The 18,027-nt window shown below is 38.2% G+C and overlaps 1 protein-coding gene across 1 annotated transcript in view; it reads left to right on the top strand.

The window, feature by feature from the left end:
* Nucleotides 1-16,514, top strand: part of dph6 (diphthamine biosynthesis 6) — a 62,703-nt gene extending 46,189 nt beyond the window's left edge. Inside the window, exons 13-15 of the mRNA XM_055038510.1 lie at nucleotides 4,463-4,711; nucleotides 10,542-10,929; nucleotides 15,304-16,514. Coding sequence (XP_054894485.1) covers nucleotides 4,463-4,711; nucleotides 10,542-10,929; nucleotides 15,304-15,422 — 756 coding nt within the window. The 3' untranslated portion in view covers nucleotides 15,423-16,514. The remainder of the gene's footprint in view (nucleotides 1-4,462; nucleotides 4,712-10,541; nucleotides 10,930-15,303) is intronic.
* The last annotated feature ends 1,513 nt before the right edge of the window (nucleotides 16,515-18,027 follow it).

Below are 18,027 nucleotides of genomic sequence, written 5' to 3'. Positions count from 1 at the left end.
AAATGGTAAGATGTGAACAAAATCAAACACTTTGACCTTCATGCAAAATGCTGTCCTACTAAAACTACACCTCTCAATCCATAATGAAGTGGTGGCAGTGTCATGCTGTTTTCCTCAGCAAGGCAGGGAAGTTGGTCAGAGCTGATGGTGAGATAAATTGAATTAAAACTCATTATAACAGACCATTAAAAAGCTTCACTGCCAGTGGGACAGAGAGCAGACGTATACCCAGAGCTCCAATGGAATGCATTGGTCAAAGCTTATTTATGTCTAAGAATGACCTAAGTCTAAACTTAACTCCAGCATTGAGTCTTGAAGATTACTTTTCAAGACGTGGCAACATATAAAAAAGTGAAATCATTTTCAGATGCCTTGAATACTGCAAGGCATTGTGAAAGTGTGATATAGATCTGGTGAAAGGCTTTACATCATGTAACATATAAATAGTGCTCACACATCAGAATAGATAATAGGTCCCTTAAAGATATTTTTCCTCTTCTTTTTTATTTGCTAGACATTTTGTATTAAAATACATAGATAAATTACAAACAATAAATTAGTTTTGATTTTAGGTGTTGCTTTGCATTAATGACCCTTTTAAAGTCATATTAATCCAAATAGTTTTACACACATTTTCGTTGCTGAATTATGTATAAGGTCTCAACGGGGAGAAATGTGACCATTAGCATATCTGATAGGAATGGTGGAGCCATTTTCCACCTTTCTCTGTCCTTGGAACGAGGCAAGGGGAAAAAAAACCTGACTGTTCGTCAATACCAGGTCATTTTATCCAAGCCTGGCTAGTTAATCTACACCATTCTAAAGTTTTGCTAATGACACTCTGAGGCGTCCTGGGTGTGATGTGAGGACCCAGAGGGCTCCAACACCAATATGAATATATTCTCGCACTGTCTGGTAAACCCAAGGATCCTTTTGATTGAAAAAAAAAACAAAAAACAAAACTGTAATTAGTGACACCTCAGATGTACCAATGTGAAATGAGACACCAGCAAGTTCCTTTTGAGAGCATTTAATTATGTTACGGTCTACACCTCAAGGATAGAAGAAATGTCATTAGGGCATTGACCTTTTGGCACTAACCGCTCTTCAAAGTTTGCTAGAAAAATAATGCAGTTTTTAACTGCAATGTAAAGAAATGTGAGTTAGAATGTAAAAGCACAGGTCACATTGAAAAAACATAAAAAGGGAACATTGTTATAACTCTAAGCCTGTTCAGGAGAGTAATATGGCCTTTTAAATATTGTTGCTGCTCCGTTGTATTTTACTCAAACACTGTGGATAAAAAAAAAAATACTATTCTGAAATTATCTTTCAATCAGCCAAATGACAAATATAACCCAACAGGAACATGTTGCATTCATTTCCTATCCCCCACATAAAGTCCTTTTCTCTCAGGGCCATTTGGAGAACTAAGGCCACCATTTGAAAAATACTTACCTTGTTAAAAGAAAGTTAATGTCATATGCAATTATTTGACCCTTATGAATATTAAAGGTTCCTATCTCTGCCCTATTAAAAATGCATGTGGCATTGTGGTTGTTGATCACATTTAGAACGGCCATGCAAATTGGACTGTCTTTGCTGTCAAGGCCTCAGATGAATAATGTAGTTGTGTTGTATATTCAGGGACACACCATTGACAGTCAATTAACAAGTTTGATTGGTGTGTGAACTCATTCTTTTGAACTGTTAATTTTATGTAAATGGTATTCACTCTTCCCTTCCGCGTTCTCTTCCCCCCATCCACGACCTGCATGGAAACGGCAAAACCCAAGATCCCCGATTCCACCTCCCACTAAGAGTAACCAGAGCGGGATCCTTAATAATTGATTATCAGACACCTGCTCGGTAGACGCTATGGGAATCTACCTTTAACAGTCAAGAGGCCCCATGCTTTCACCTTTTGATATTCAAATTGACAAATGATAGTTGGTCTTTATGAATTCAAAATGCAGCAAGCACTTTTTCATAGAAGATGTTGTTAAAAGACTCTAGCCACATGTCCAACCTGATGGACCTCCTCTTTGTTGGAGTGGTATGATGGCATTTGATGGCTCATAAATGGAATGCCAATTGACAATTTGTTGTTGATGTGTGGGAGTCTGGCTTTTATGTTAGACAGTCTCCGTAATGCAGGCTCCAGGGCAGATCGTGCTAGCAGGTAAATGATCTGGTGATTGATCCAAATGGTTGAAAGCAGCAAGGGCCCTATCTTCCCTTTCATTCACATGTGCTTCTCTAATTCAGCTTCCCTCCATCTCCTGTCTCATATACTGTCCCAGTAATTTGCAGCAGCAGAGATGGAAACGAAAGCTTCATCAAAGCTGACAAGTGAACCCAAGAGCTGAGGATAATGGTTAACCCATTCAATTATGGAAATACCAATGACAGTGTCTGCTCTTTAGCAAAACACTTGTGTTGCCAACATATTGTTCTGTAAGTATTTTATAGGGAAAACAAGCAAAAAACAACTTGTATCACTATATTTCAGAGTGATAAATCAGAGCATCTTCAAAGTATTAAATAATTGCCTTTAACAATTTCAACAGTATTGTAATTGTACAACACTGTTTTCTGAAGTAAAAAGAAGCACATAAATGGATGATGATGTTGTGACTGTAGTGCCACCATCTGGACATCTCTTCATGCTCTTTAGTCTTCTTGACAAAAATTTACTTTTTAATATGAATATGTGGGATGGATGTTGACCTGCTTATTGACGATACAGAAAATGGGTAATACTGATAATTTTGCAACCAAACAAGACAAAATCTTGTGGCATGCTATAGGTATGCTAATAGTTGATTTCAATACAAGAATACAAAATACAAGCTATACAAGCATTGAACTTTTACTACAAACTTATGTTGGTGATAAGATAGAATCCCAAGGTCTATAATAACAGGAGTATCGCAAGCTGATATTAATTGGCTCGTCGTTTTTGCTTTTAACCTTGATAAGTAGCCTGCAGTCAGTTGCTTAACAGACATAGATGAAGCATTTGATCATTTATTAAACCATTTTGGACTTATTTTTTGGATTTTAACTGTCAAATAAAGGCCACTAGTGTGACAAAATAAAGAAAGAAAAACATTAAAACAAAGAAAAACCTCCTTTTTATTTGCCCAAACTTTTAAACAATCCATGCTCTAATTTTAAAAGTATTTTTATATATGCTAACTCTGTTAATACCAATTAAAAGTCTAAGCTCCTTGGTGGGGTCTGACATCTTACTTGTTCAATCAGAAGAAGGTAATCGTAAATAGCCTTGTCCATGCATCAGTTTATCCCAGCTTGGCAGTCTCTGCAGCTCTTAGTGTACCCATAGCATCCATTTGCATTGTCCAGTACCCAGTGTCCAGCTGTAACACTGTCCAACCTCAATAGCTGCCGATCTACTGTGTCTCTAAAGACCTGACCTCCCCTTATGCCGACTCGTCTGTCTGCATTAAGCAGATAGATTTTTTCAGCTTCCATTATTCAGGAAGCTTAATTCTAACAGAGGCATTTAATGGAAAATTGAGCTTATTATCACATGGTTAATTATGCTTATGAATAACAGCGGCACCACTGAGGTATATTGGCAAGCATCTAACAGAATACTTGCTTGTATTAGACTTGTGAAATATGAGTTGTTGGTGATAAGATGCTGACAAATGAGAGAAGGAACCTGATAATTAATGTACTGCTAATGAAACATATCTTTATAATTAATGTTAATTCGATTATGCCACATCTGTGAATGGTGTATTTTTGTTTTCGAAAACAAAGACTGTTTTTAATTTCCAGGTTAAATTGTATGTTAATTAGACAAAAGGAAAACTGCTCTGAGATCTTACTTGTTCAAGCAGAGGAAAGAAAAGTTTGAATTTTTTATTTTGAATTGAATTTCTTCTGAAAATATTGCATATTTACCTCAGTAGTTAATAAAAAGGATAACTTTTCATGTTTTTATTTATTTTGGCCCATTAGCAATGTTGTCATACTCCAACCAGTGATTGTTGAATTAACAGTTTTTATAATTTTCCAAACAATCTTGAAAGGTTTTAATCCAGGTTTTGGGGCTGATTTTCCAATTTTCCTCCAGTTTTTGAAAGAGTTAAAAATCTGCGCATTAGCGAATTTAAGCTTTGGTTTAAGAACTTTAAATAACAATTTCCAAATATTCAGCCTTCTTCCTATGAGATATTATTAGTTATGTTTTGTATATGAATTTCAAATTTTGCATTGTCAATAAGGTTAGGCTTAAAATATAAAGTGTAAAGCCTTCATTTAGTTTGTCCCAATAAAAATGAAGCATTAAATAAATCAAATCCAAAAACCTTCTGATTCTAGTCATAAGCTGATTTTTCATTGTGTATCTAAAAATGTGTTTATCTCAACTCAGTTTTATGGGTCAACGTCAGCTGTTCCACTTCTTCTTTTAATTATTCTTGTCCAGGTAGATGAGTTGGTCTTCTGTGCTGGACAAATTCCTTTGGTCCCCTGCACCATGTCTTTGGTGAAAGCTGCCACCTCCGTAGAAACTCAGCTGTCCTTCAGCCACGTGAAGAAGGTTCTGGAAGCTGTGATCCCCAACTTGACTCTGGCCCATGTTGTCCAGGCCCACTGCTACATCACCAGACACCGAGACATTGCAACCATCAGAGCTGTGTGGGAGAGCATGCTGAAGGCTACAGAGGAAGAGAAGGTCAGTTGCTGCCAATTGAAGGTTTTCACCATCAAATGTACAACTGTGGCTGAGCAGGGGATAAACGACTGTTTTATTATAGATGCAGAGGAAATATTGATCATACTGATACACTCATATAGGATGAACTCATGTTTTATAGATTAAAAGATAAATAAAACCATTCATCAAATAATAAATAAAAGAAGATAAACTTGCTGTGAAAACCAAGTTTTTCAGAGACATCTTTCAGAATTGTGTTTTATAGCGGGGGCATGTTTGACGCCCCTCTCTGCTCCCGGGAGACCCAAGCCATTGCTACTGATATTTACCAGTGAGTGCGCTCATGAAAAGTTGATGATGTGGGAAACACTGGTGTCTTTGATAATGCAGAGCTTGGCACAGAAGCAGATGTCTTCCTCAGAGCCCTGCTAATCCTTTGCCCCCACACACCATTTTGGAGCAGCGTTCAAGTCTCAGAGCAGCTTATCCCCCCTCCTCCTCGCTCGTCTCCTCTGCCACCACCCTCCACCCTTTGCTCCGTTCTCCCGCGCTGGCTTACAACCCTTGCTCCGCACTTCTAATAGGGGCTTCAGTATCCCTTGGCAGCCGTTCTCCTCCCACAGTAATCTGTCTAACCATGGGAATAGGACCTCTGGGAGAGATGCAGGAGCCCACCTCCAACATGTGGTTTGTTGCAGCGCAGAACACTGCTGAAGACTAGGGGGAGAATGTCAACTTTATGTCACTTCTTAGAATATAATCAAGTTAAACTATATGTGAAACTGTAATCATATTTAAAGTTGGTAATCACATTCACAGAGCTTTGACATGTTTGATGGAAATTTCTGCGTTTCAAAACATGAGTATGCGCTTCATATACCGGTATGGTTAGGGGATTTGACACATTTTGCCACACTGCAAATTACAGATGCATAAAGAAAGAAAATATTGAAAGCCTTGTTGGTGCAGATCAAATTTAACATATAAATGCAAAAATATTCATACTTCTTGAACTGTTTCATAATGTTTTCACATTTCAAACTAAATTTGAGTGTATGTTGCAGAGATTCGGGGTGATATAGACCAGTAGAAACTAGTTCATAATTTTGAAGTGGAAGGAATTTGAATTTTATTTTAAGAAATGTCACTTTGAGATTTACACATGTAGACACTGCGGTTTTTGAGTAGAGCTGAGTAACAACTAAAACTGTGAGATTAGATGGATGGTGTCTTTGAACAGCAATTACAACCACAGATTCTCTATTATATTTAAGTCTAAATCTTGATTGGACCATTCAAACACATGGATATTGCTTCATTTAGATTATCTCATCCTGGCTCATGCAATGAGGTTTTTGTCCTGCTAAAAGTTTAACTTCTTTTACATTTTTTTCAACCAGTGTTAGTTTTGTGCAGCAAAATGTTTTGCATGTTGTCTAAACAGTTTAGTCTCATCAGACCAAAGTTCCTTTTTCCATATGCTTTTTGTGTTCCATGCATATATATACTTTATTTCAGAGTTAAAGGGACTTGAACACTGCAATTTGTGGATTGTTTGTGATAAAGTGGAGTAAGGTCAGTGGGTGTGAATATTGTCTGACTTACTATATTAAAGAAAAGGAACTCAGATTAAGCTTTGGAAATTCATGTTCATGCCAGAAGCCAAGTATAATGACAACAATGCCCGCCTGTTGGACTTCCCTGCAGTCTGTCACAACAGTTTAAAATATTTATTTAAATGACCCTGGATTGCTACCAAGAGACCATGTCTGAGGAAGTATGTTGTAATTGACAGCTCAAAGTTAACCTGTAATCAAGCTTCTGAACAAGTTAGGACTTTTTTTCTTCTTCTTCATGGGTCTAAAATCGTCTTGTTCACATTAAATGTGAGAGCATCGGCTGTTTCATGGCAGCTTTTCACAAAGGTTTGTTCCAGCTTTAGGCATTAGTTATTCCGTAAATGTTTTATGGTGTTTAGGTTAAGCATTTCCAAAAGGGTATCATTAGCCTGCTTTATCAACTCCAAAATCCATCCTGATATACAAGTTAGGATCATTTTCCTACAGGGACGATTAATTGTGTTTAAGTTTGAATAAAACCCACAAATAATTCAAAATATCATGTCTCATTTTCTTTATGGAATGCATTAAACTTTATAATTTTCTAATTGTACTTTAAAAAGAAGAATTATTCAAATAAATAAATCCAAATACAAAATTAATTTGACATTCATGTTCATGGCTAGTACATTCAGACTTCTGAGAGGAATTGGAAATGCATTAAGTTATTTGGATCATTGGGACCAAATTGAAAAAGCTGTGGAATGTGCATGTAACACTTACTTAGAATATCAGAAAGCAAACATATTCCAGACAGCATCTCTGTGACAATGTTTAGAACAGAAATGCCTGGCTTGTCTTTGAAGCCACAGGGTTCCATAGTTGTTGTGCGTTGATAATTTCTCTAATCAGGTGGATGAAGAAGCTTGCAGGGTTAATTGGGAGCATACTGGAGTCGCTACATGTGTGAAATTGTATTTACGCTGCATTAAACCACAAAGAGCCTGTTTGTCAGCATGCATGCAAGAATGTTTGACGAAACAGGGGACATGCATGTACGTAAAAGCCAATAAATGTTTTACCTCCATTCCTTTTTGAAGGTCTAAATCAGGTGTTAAAAAATACCAGTTTCTTTCATTCAAAACAAATCGCCTTTCCTTTACTTAAGCATAAAGTTTCTTTTCTGAATAGATGGTGAAACTAGTTATTTCTGCAATATAAAAATGGCCACATAATTATAAACTCTTTTACACCCCACTGGCATCTGTGCGTTTCATTTACACAAACAATCTAACAAGCCTCAGAGTGGAATCTGAGAAAAGCCAGTGAATAAAAGAGTGAATTGTGGAGGGAGGGGGTTGTATTATAGCAGACTGACAGGACTACAGTAAGTGCTGAGACATAAGAAGCACATGCTGAAGGCATCCTGCTGGGCAGGAAATGTAGGGGAACTGGCTAAGCTGTGCAGCCCCATCAGCTCCCTGCTGTTCCCCTCCTTTACACCACTTCCTTATTACCGTGTTTACCGTTCGGCTTTCATGCCTATCGGCCCTCCAACCCACCACACGCTCCAGGCACATGGGCACAAGTTGGAGGGAAGGATTGGGTAGGAGGGAGGTGAGGGGGCGAGGAAAGAGAAAACAAACATAAAGAGAAGCAGGTCACGCCCCATCAGGGTAGGGAGCTGAACACAGCAGATTCAGTCTGTATGTGCTTTTACCTTGCTACCTACAGAGTGAGGCAGAACACAGGGGGAATGGTGCATGCCCTGGAACTGAAGTGGCATGAAGTAATGAGATGGATTGTGTTAAGTGGCTGGCGAGGAGAAGAACAGAGCCCTTTGAATGCACACACACACGTACGCAAATGCGCACACCCTTGCCACCTGCTAGCCCTCACAACTTGCCTCTCCGGCTCCATCATATATCAAACTCTGCGTTTTGTCAGATTATTTAATTAATGGTGTCCGATCGGGTAGGAATGCAAGTTCTTTTTTTATTTTTCCTTTTTCATAAACTTTGATACATAGAGTAGCAGAACTGTGTACACCGATCCATGGGCGCACACTGAAACACACATAAGGTTTATGCTATTAATTCTGAAAATTGTTTCTTCAAACATTTAAACTCTTGTTGATTTATCACACATAGTGATGCTGTTCAAAAAGGGTTTTTTTTAATGTTTGTGATAACAGCTTATAGCAAACAAAAACCAAAAATTTTGTTTTTCAGAAAATTCCTTTATTACATAGGTTCATTAAAGCCTTTTATTTAATTCAGAAATATTATATCATGGCCTACACAATCACGGGACAGACTGATGGTGTGACAGTAGTTTCCCACCAGACAGTCATCAACACCCTTCACAAACTAACTGAGCGAAGCATATAAATGGAAAGTTATGTGATAGGAAAAACTGTAGTATAAAAATATGGGCAACATTCTTGAGAGAATCATGAAGTGAGAGAGAATCAATGGTGTCAGTTCTCTAATAGCCACTACACACAAATATATCCAGGAGATGGACTACATTAATTTCTTATGTCAAGTCACTCCTGAAATAGAGAAGATGTCAGAAGGATCTTACCTGTACAAAGGCAGAAAAGACTGGATTGCAAAATGAGACCTGATTGACTAGAGAGCGTATTTGCACAGTGTAAGAACAAGTTTTGCAGTCTGAGTTTTCTGTATTAAAATTTTTCTTTTTATTATGCAGTATTCTAGTTATCTTATTGTTGCACTTTTGTATCAAATAATCTAACTTTTTGTTGATATTCTGATTCACTGAGATGCACCTAGTACATTTCAATTCACAGAACTGTTGGGTGAACTTCCCACCTCATGTTGAATCGTGGTAGGTAGGTAGGGGGTAAAAAAAAAAAGAAAAATAAAGAAAAGAGAACTGATGTAAGCTTATCCGACAGCTCTTATAAAAAGTCAGCAACTGTGCTGTGGCAATAAAATCCTGCCAGAGGCTGAAGCACTATGCTGAAGTCCTCAAATCCCCCTCACAGGCTGCCGGTCGGGTATAGTACCCTGGTACTCAAGGCCTGCAGGGTGGCCTTTAAGCCTGGCTGAGCAAGAACTCCCCGTCCTGTCACTTCTCTCACTACTTTGCACTCTGTTCCATGTTCAATCACTATTGACAAGTGCTGGAGCTGTTCCCTCCAGGAGAATACCTAGCCGGTGCCAGAAGTGCTAATATAGCATTTATCAAAGCGCTGGACACGTATATGTGCTGTCACTCTGCCTGACATGCAGACTGGTCGGTGCTGACATGGCTATTGTTGTGGGCTTCTTTGATTCCACTACAAACAAGCTCTCTTCAAAAGACAGCCAAGTACAGATAGTCCTCAGCAAGCCTATTCTTACATGCTCATTAAAACCACACTGATTTCTGTTTTTGTTCTTTTAGTTTTGCCAGGGTTTGCTTAAGTTTAATCTGAAGCTAAGTGCTGCTTCGGCAGCAGATTGGGTCATGACGAGCCTCCGTCTCGTGAAGGAACAAAGGGGCCATCATCTGGTCTTGTTAATGATTTCTTTATTTTTTTGTGTGTGCGTGCGAGTATCAAAATAAAATGTAAGTAACCTGTTATTATTCTGCACTTACGAAGTAGGGTGTAAGTGGATGAAAATTGATCCAGCAAATTGAAAAGGGGGTTAAGTGTTTTTGCCCTATCGACTCCGATTGGAATGACGGTTACATAAAACACTCATTTCTCTCCCATTAGCAGATGAAACTGCAGCCAAGTATCATTAGAAGGCCACGTTGTAACACTGCTCTAAGACATTTTGTTTTTGATAATGGCTCTTCCATCCAGAGGAGAAGAAAGAAAATAAAGATATTTCACCCCAATTGATAAAATTGAGCGTCTAAATGTGTGTGATGAAACATGTTGTGAATGATCTTCTCAAAAAGGTGAGAAGTCATCTCGGAGAATCTGTCATTTTGCCAAATGCACCTAAAAAGAGAATTGCGTTTTGTTTGTGGTTGCAGACGCTGGATTCTTTTTGTATTGTTTGCACACTATCATTACCGAGGGTCATTTCACAGTCTCACGTTAATTGATAGGCTGTCAATCTGTCAAGCAAAAAGCCTGTCTTAGTGCTGTGTGGCAATGTTTTTCTGATGGGCTTTATAATAACGCTGTTGGGTTAGTGCTTATGTTCAAAAACTGCAACATGCGTCTCAGCAGGAGGGTCGGCATTTGATTTGTTGTAGTCTGCAGTAAAACACACAGTATGTAATTTCCCATGAGGTAAATTTGAATACCATCTGTCTACTTGCAGGAGTTGCTGTGGGAGTCTGAGATCAAACTTGCACCACTGCTGATCGTTGTGATACCTGCCCTACCGAAGGATGCAGCTGTTGAACTTCATGTGACTGCAGTGAATGACGATCCCTCCAGAAGAACTTCCCAGCATGTTACAACAAAGACAGTGTGTGGATCCATAGAGTGCCACACCATGTTGTCTGCTGACCGTAGTAGTGCTTCGCTATCACTTTCCATGGTCGCCTGCGGCGGCGACCTGGGAATCGCTGATGTGAAAAGCATCACAGAAGAACTCGCTATGGCTTTCATGAAGGCCACAAAGGCGATAGAGGCCAAGCTGGTACCACAGTGTGCTAGGGTGTTCTACAAGTGCAGCCCCTCACCAATTCAGCAGATAGTTCAAGGTATGCCTCTAATGACACTAACACCATGTAGCCATAACATAAAAGGTGCAGTCATGGTGGGAAAACTACAGGGCCACCACCTGTCAATGTTTCCAAAGTTAGGGCTGGTGAAATATGGCATAGATTTTAATTTATTTACTTATTTTTCCATCACTTTTTTTCCCTTAAAAATGATAACAATTACAGAAAATAGCTTAAAAATCACTTGGAATTATAGAAACCTGAGAAGTGCATTGGTGAAGGAAATTTGATTAATCATTCAAATCAATTTATCGCCTGACATGCTAAACCACCAACAGTTACATCTATTGTACGTCATTCAACACAAACATTTGTATGAATACAAGGACAGAAGGTTTTCCAGTTGAGCTTTGAATTGCAACATCATTATTCTCTTCACCTGTTGGTGATTTATTATCTATCTCTGATTGTTGAACATGCCAGATTTAAAGTGATTTAATGCTTTCACTTACAGAGAGAATAAATCCAATAGAAGCCTTCGTGTTAAGTATAACACTCATGACATGTTCTGGTTTTGCAAGTTGAGCTCCATAACACTCTTTTAATGGAAGCGACATGACAGCCTCTTTTCTCTGTGTTCTGTTTTCAGAAAAACTTTGAGCCGACATTAGTTAAGCCATCATAAAGAATTTAAGGAAACAGTCTCCCCAGAGGATCTCCTCTTCTTCCTGTGTTTAATTATTGTAAGCCATTTGTTGTGTCTTCAGTGTGTACAGTAACCCAGGCAGCTGGCACAGTCTTTTGTCATCATTACGCTTTTATACGCCGCCGTCTCCGGCTCCCAGGAATCTAGGATCTCGTCAAGGCAAAACGCAGAGCGGTGTTTGTTTTATCCTGAAAGATGTTCTCTGTGAGAGGAAAGGGCGATGAACACATCGATCACATGAGCTCAGCTGTCAGGCCTTCACCAAAGCACTCAATTAGCATTTCCGAATCTTTGCCAAACCAGTCGCCTTTCAGTCATTTTTAACTTTGACATAACTTATCATTTTCACAACGTTGAATTATGGTAACCAGTAGTGAATAGAAGAAGGTCAGCGTGCTCAGAATGTGTCTTAAAATGCATGACAGTGAGCCGGTGCTATTTATGTTGCTGACTAATTATATTCCTGCTACTGAGCATTTATGATGCTTGTCAATCTTTTTCCTCAGACATTCACAACAGGAGATATTCAGCGAACATATTATTACAATGTTTCCTTTTTGATTCCATATTTATACATTATACTGCAATAAAAGTGGGGCTTAGCTTTGAATCTGATTTTTTTTAAATGTTTTTTAACAGCCATATGCCAATCCTTCACATATATGTTTCTTGGATTATGGACCGCACAGAAATCTCCCCTAAAACGATTTATTGACTCATTGGTGAGATGAAATTGGTTACCTTCTGATGCTTACACAGCCAGGCCCTGCAAACTTACCCACTGGCATCTTTATGGGTCAAAGCTGATGCTCATTGGGTGATAAATCCAAAAAGTCAAAGGGGGAAAAGTAACACCTCTGGCACCAGCAGTCACTGCCTTACTATTGTCACTGTCACTGCAGGGACGTACAGCGGAGCGACATGTGACTGCACAATCCCTCCTTGTTTTGCTCGCTGTAGGATCCACGGTTGATAGACGTGGCATATGGCTCAAATGAAACCTTTAAACATCTTGTCTCAACTTGTTACTTATGATAGAAAGGTTTTTTTTTTCCCCCAGATATGACCCCACAGCTTAATAAAATCTTCAGCATTTTTTAAAATAAATGATCAAAATAATACCTTGTGATTATTATAGAAGCTTATACATAATAATACAAAATAATTTTGTGTTCTAAAAGATTTAATAACTACATTTCCTTGTCAGTCAGTAGGAAGAAATTTTTAGAGAATGGTCAGAGGAACATGACCAGATATGTCAAGCATAAACAACTGGAGAGACTGCAAGGAAAGTGAAGTTATAAAGCAATACCAGTAACTCTGGAGGAGTTACTTCGGTCGACAGCCTAGGTGGAAGCATGTGTTGACAGGTTATTTATTAGTCATGCATTTGGCGAATCTGGCTTTTAGTGAAAAGTGGTATGAATAAAACCTTCATTGAAAGAAAGCCATAAAAATCTTGTTTTGACTTTGCCATGAGCTATGCAGGAGACAAAGCCAATATGGAAGAAGGTAATCTGGTCAAATGAGACCAAAGCTGAACTTTTACACCAACATATAAACCCCTTTTTGTGGCAAACACCTGCCTTTGCACATCATCCTGTATATCACAATTATAACCTCTGGCTCCTAAACATACTGTTTAGAGTACATAGAGTACATTTGGGTGTAATTCGAGCACATCATCGTGAGAGGTTTAAAAAAAAAGAGAACTGCCATTCCTCTAATTTCACTAATAAAGATTTTGAAAAAGGAAATAACACAAAATTGCATGGTCATTCATGTCACCTTCACCCCTCTCGTTGTCTCCCTTTTATAAACTCAGACCTGCCGGTGAGTACAGTCACTGAAAGTACCTCAAAGAGAGAGCAATTATTTCCCATCCAGTAGTACAAAGATTAAAACATTCAGACATTAAACAGGCTTAGTGTGCAAGGTGTGATGAAGGGTTTGTTTCTTCTCCTAATAAAACCATCCTCAGTCTGTGATCTCTGCAGCCTGCTTGGTTGTCCGTCAACTTTCTAAAGAGGACCCCACTTCCCATGGCGCTCTGATAACACATATATAGACTTTTTAAACCTTGCAAAGAGGCCCATGTTCAGTGGGGGCATTTTAAGCAGTGGTGCGTATTAGCTAATTAGGGTTTTGGGCTCTTTGTGAGGGAATTCGCCATGCTGTGTGTGCATCAAATGAGAGAGAGAGTGAGGCTTATTAACAACCTAACTGCTCCTGTAACCGCCATGTGCTGACATTACTTTCCGCAAGTTCACACAAATGTCATAAAGTAGGACAGAGTAACAAAGAATTGTATTATACATTTGTTGCTTCTTTGCCTTTTAAGATTATAATAAAGATTATGCAGCTAGATGTTACTTACAATGTGGAGTCACATCTGAGTCTTGTCCAACATGTTAGAAGATAAGAAAGGAGGCTGGACAGGAGACGGTGAGGCTCTTGTGACCAATTAGAGCAACATCCCAGCTGCCTGCTGCTAAACAGACAGACTGTCATCAGGCTTGGCTCTGATGTGCTCAGTGAATTCTCAAAAGTCCACAGCCCAATAGTCCGGCTGCAGACACAATAACATGTTAACAAACAGTGGATCAGTTGTACTGGTTTCCCCCAACATTCACTACAGAGAAATTTGGTGGAGAGCCATCGGCCTTTTACACCTGAACTTAATGCTACCTCTCTGGTTGAAGGTTCCACTGCCTTGAACATTTTTATATTTTGCTCCAGAACATTACTTGCTTTTATGTACAGACCAACAAAAAGTACATTAATGTGAAATGCTATAGTGTGATTTTTTTTTACAAATAAAGCCTGAAAAGTGTGTTCCATTCAGAAATTAATAGTTTGTGGAAGAACCTTTTATTCCAATTAAAGACAGAAGTTGTGAGGTATCTCTACAAGATTGACCGTTGTAGACAAATGATCTTCTCGAACAGGATTTCTCATTCTGGCCGATGAAAAACCTTCACACTGTATGATGTTGTCTCTGATGGGATAATGTGTTCAAGGCGATGTGCAACGTTAGTATTATTTCACATGTACTGCTTTGCGTCAACCAAAAAAATTTAGTATTATTCTCATTCGATTGAAGCGCCATTTTCCACATGTTTGCTGCCTCGTACCTGGAGTGTGGCGAACTTTAGTGGGATTTCTTAGGGGGTTCGTTGAACAACGACTAATGGTGAACCTGTTGACAGATTCTCCCACCTGAACAGTGGATCTCACCATGGGGCTCTTCACCGCTTCTCTAAATATTCTTCTCCTCAACTGGTCTGTCAGTTTAGGCTGCCTTACATGTCATGTGTCATACTCTATTTTTGAACAAGAGATGAGTAGTTCTCTATAAAATGTTCAAAGTTTGGGATATTAAATAAAAATTAACTCATCTTTAAGCTTCTTCACTAGTGTATCCTCGTCTGCTGTGTTCTTTGGCCTTCATGATGCTCTTTCTTCACTGATGTTTAAGAAAAGTAGTGATATATTGGCTTTAGTGGATTCTGTGAACTAATTAAGTGACTTCTGAATATAATTGACTTTCCTGGATCTTATTTAGGGGTATCAAATTCAATACAAATGTCAACATAAATTGGGTATTGTTTCCCTTCCATTTAACAATAATGCAGGTTTAGGTTAGGTTAGGTTCCCATGATTTCTGTCTTTCACCTTCTCTCTTCTGTGCTATTTATATCTTACAGGACTTGAAGAAAGTTTACAGAACAGTTTAGGAGAATCCAGTCCATCTGTGGCCTTGGTTCCTGTCCTGGGTCTGCCTGACTTCCAGATCCTCCACTTGTCCTGCTGGCTCAGTTTATAAAAACACACCTATAGTCAAGGGGAAGATTCTCCCAATCCACATATGATTCAGAGACACTTTCCTGGAAAAGCTACTGGATAACTAAGGATAAAGAAGAACATGGATGAAGGGGGGAATGGAAATTTCCCTTTAGTCTTGAAAGTGTTGCTGTTCATCAGTGACAAATGAAAAATGTGCAAGTGTGCAGCTGTAGAGGTGTATTTACTGCACCCTTTGGAGTGTCTTTAATTTAAAGGTGCATACCAGAAAGCTTCTTTCATTCCAGCAGGCAATAAAATCTCGTTCATAATGTCTTACTATTTCTGGTGGAATTTCTCTGACACCGCTCATCACAGCTGAGCTTCACCTCTGACACCGCCTGTGTGGGTTGTAGACCTATAGATTTACTGTGTCATAGCTTTGGAGATGTGTGTAATGTATTTGTATGAGGTGAGTGAGTTTCTCTCTGGGTGTGTTATTATTGTGTAATAGGCAATCAGTGCCAAGCACCTGAAAAGATTAAGCCTCTTTATGTTTTCTATTGATTCCTAGGCAGCCTGGTTAATAGAAGGACACTAGGACACAAAGCTGCAGGGCAAGTGTGTGTCCTCTGTGTGTTGAGGGGGATATCAACGGATGAGCTGTAACTATGTTGAAAGAAAATAACACCATTAACCATTACGTCTGAAGCATTTTTTTTTCTCTTGAAGATCATGAATTGTATTGATAATCTACGTTTGAATGAATCTTCACTCTGGCAATTCGCTCCAATGTGCTCTCAAAGTGGAGCAGGCTATTGATCTTTACCCACTACAGTGTTGCTTTGATTGTTGTCATCAAAAATTGAACAATAGAGGTAGCCAATAGAGCCTTCAGACTTTTATTGAGGGTTGGAAAAATACAAACAAGCAATTATTTATGGGAGCAAGCATTCTAGTCCTATATGCATCTCACCACTTCACTATTTATGTTTAAATTGTCTGTGCGTTGTAAGCAAAATCAAATTTCTTAGTGTGCACCAACTTAGCAAAATAAACTGATTCTGATTGTGTTCGTTCTATGACGTTTTATAGTTCTAGAGTAGAATCAGGTGTATTCTTGACAGATGCTGCTATTAATTCCACATAAATATACATAAAGAAAGCAGAAATATGTCTGCTTACTTTTAGGAGATTTTACTTAATGTTGCACCTAAACAGCCCAACAAATAGACCTCAACAGACTCTTCACATTTTAGCATTGTTTACCTATTGCACAAAATGTTATTTTTGTAACCTTTTTGTAATTTCGATTGTTGTTCAATTTCAATGTTCTTGATATTAATTTGGATGGCGTTTAAGTTTACAGCATTGGAGTCCATATGATTTCCAGTGTCCTACATGTTTTGGATATCAACGTTCCAATAACATCTGATGGAAATGGCTTTAATACCTGCTTACTGTGGTTCCTGAACCACTATGTAAAGAGATTGGTTTAAACCTGGAAAATATATGAAACCTTTAAAACAAAGTGTCAAGGGCTGAACAAGAGATACAACTGCTACCATCACCATATTTAACATTTGCCAAAAATTACATATACGTAGTTTGTCCATGTAATCAGCCGCGTGTTTTATTTTTGCCTGAAGATGTTGATTTTGCAAAAATGCCTTCTTTCTTTTTTGATGTTCTAGGAGTTTCTTGCATTGCTCCTGAACATCTAGGGTATCTTTCCTGTCATTGGAGAGACATGCACCACTTGATTGAACATTGTTGGATGTTGAACTAGAACAATTTCTCAAAAATGCATTGAAAGTAATTGTGGAATGGACAAAACCTAACTAACCAGTTTAGATAAACTCCACACTGCCAGGAAAGATGCCCAGTGAAATAAGCTGGAATTGTGGCTAGATTATGTTGATGGTCTAAAAACAGATGTTCAGGCTACATCTTGCTTAAACAGATAAACCAAATATATAAACAATATATCTATAAATTCAAACTTTTATGGGGAATTTTAATTATGTATATTAGAAAAAAATAATGCATCCAGTTGTAAAAAAAAAAATCAGAACACAAAATAAACATAAGGTTATGAAGAATAGTTGTGCATGTCCGAAAACAAACAGGATTTTATTGTCCTTCTAAAAACCTGGTTTTAATTGTTTGCTAGTTCAGATCCTTTGCACAATCCCAGTCATGATGTGACAAGAAAGTGCAAACACGCATGTAAGAAATTTTTTTAATATTCCTCATTAAATATTTTTTAACTCCCAAGTTTTTTTTTTTTTTTTTTTTTTTTGTAATTAATAAAGTTTGAGAGTAAATATCACTTCTTGAAGATCTGAATCGAAAGTAATACACTTCTTTAATTTTTTAACTTTAAATTTGTGACTAGAATCAAAAGTCAATTATCTTTACAAACAGGCTTTTTTATTATAGCACAGCAACAGTGGCAGATTCTAGATTTTTAAAAATGTTTTACCATTCACAGACTTCTAAATAATCACTCTTCCTTTACATACTTGCCCTTCTAATCTGTCTTTTATTAGATGTGTTTTCATACACACTGGCAAAACCATGGCTACGTCTTCACATCCTCATCTCCGCCAATGTGATGGCCCATGGCAGACGTGCGTTTTTGTGTC

The sequence above is a fragment of the Poeciliopsis prolifica genome, unplaced genomic scaffold (genome assembly GCF_027474105.1).
Source record: "Poeciliopsis prolifica strain line A6 unplaced genomic scaffold, Auburn_PproV2 SCAFFOLD013, whole genome shotgun sequence".
In the NCBI taxonomy this organism is placed as follows: domain Eukaryota; kingdom Metazoa; phylum Chordata; class Actinopteri; order Cyprinodontiformes; family Poeciliidae; genus Poeciliopsis; species Poeciliopsis prolifica.
Note: the sequence above shows the minus strand (reverse complement) of the source record. Positions and strands in the feature narration are given on the sequence as shown.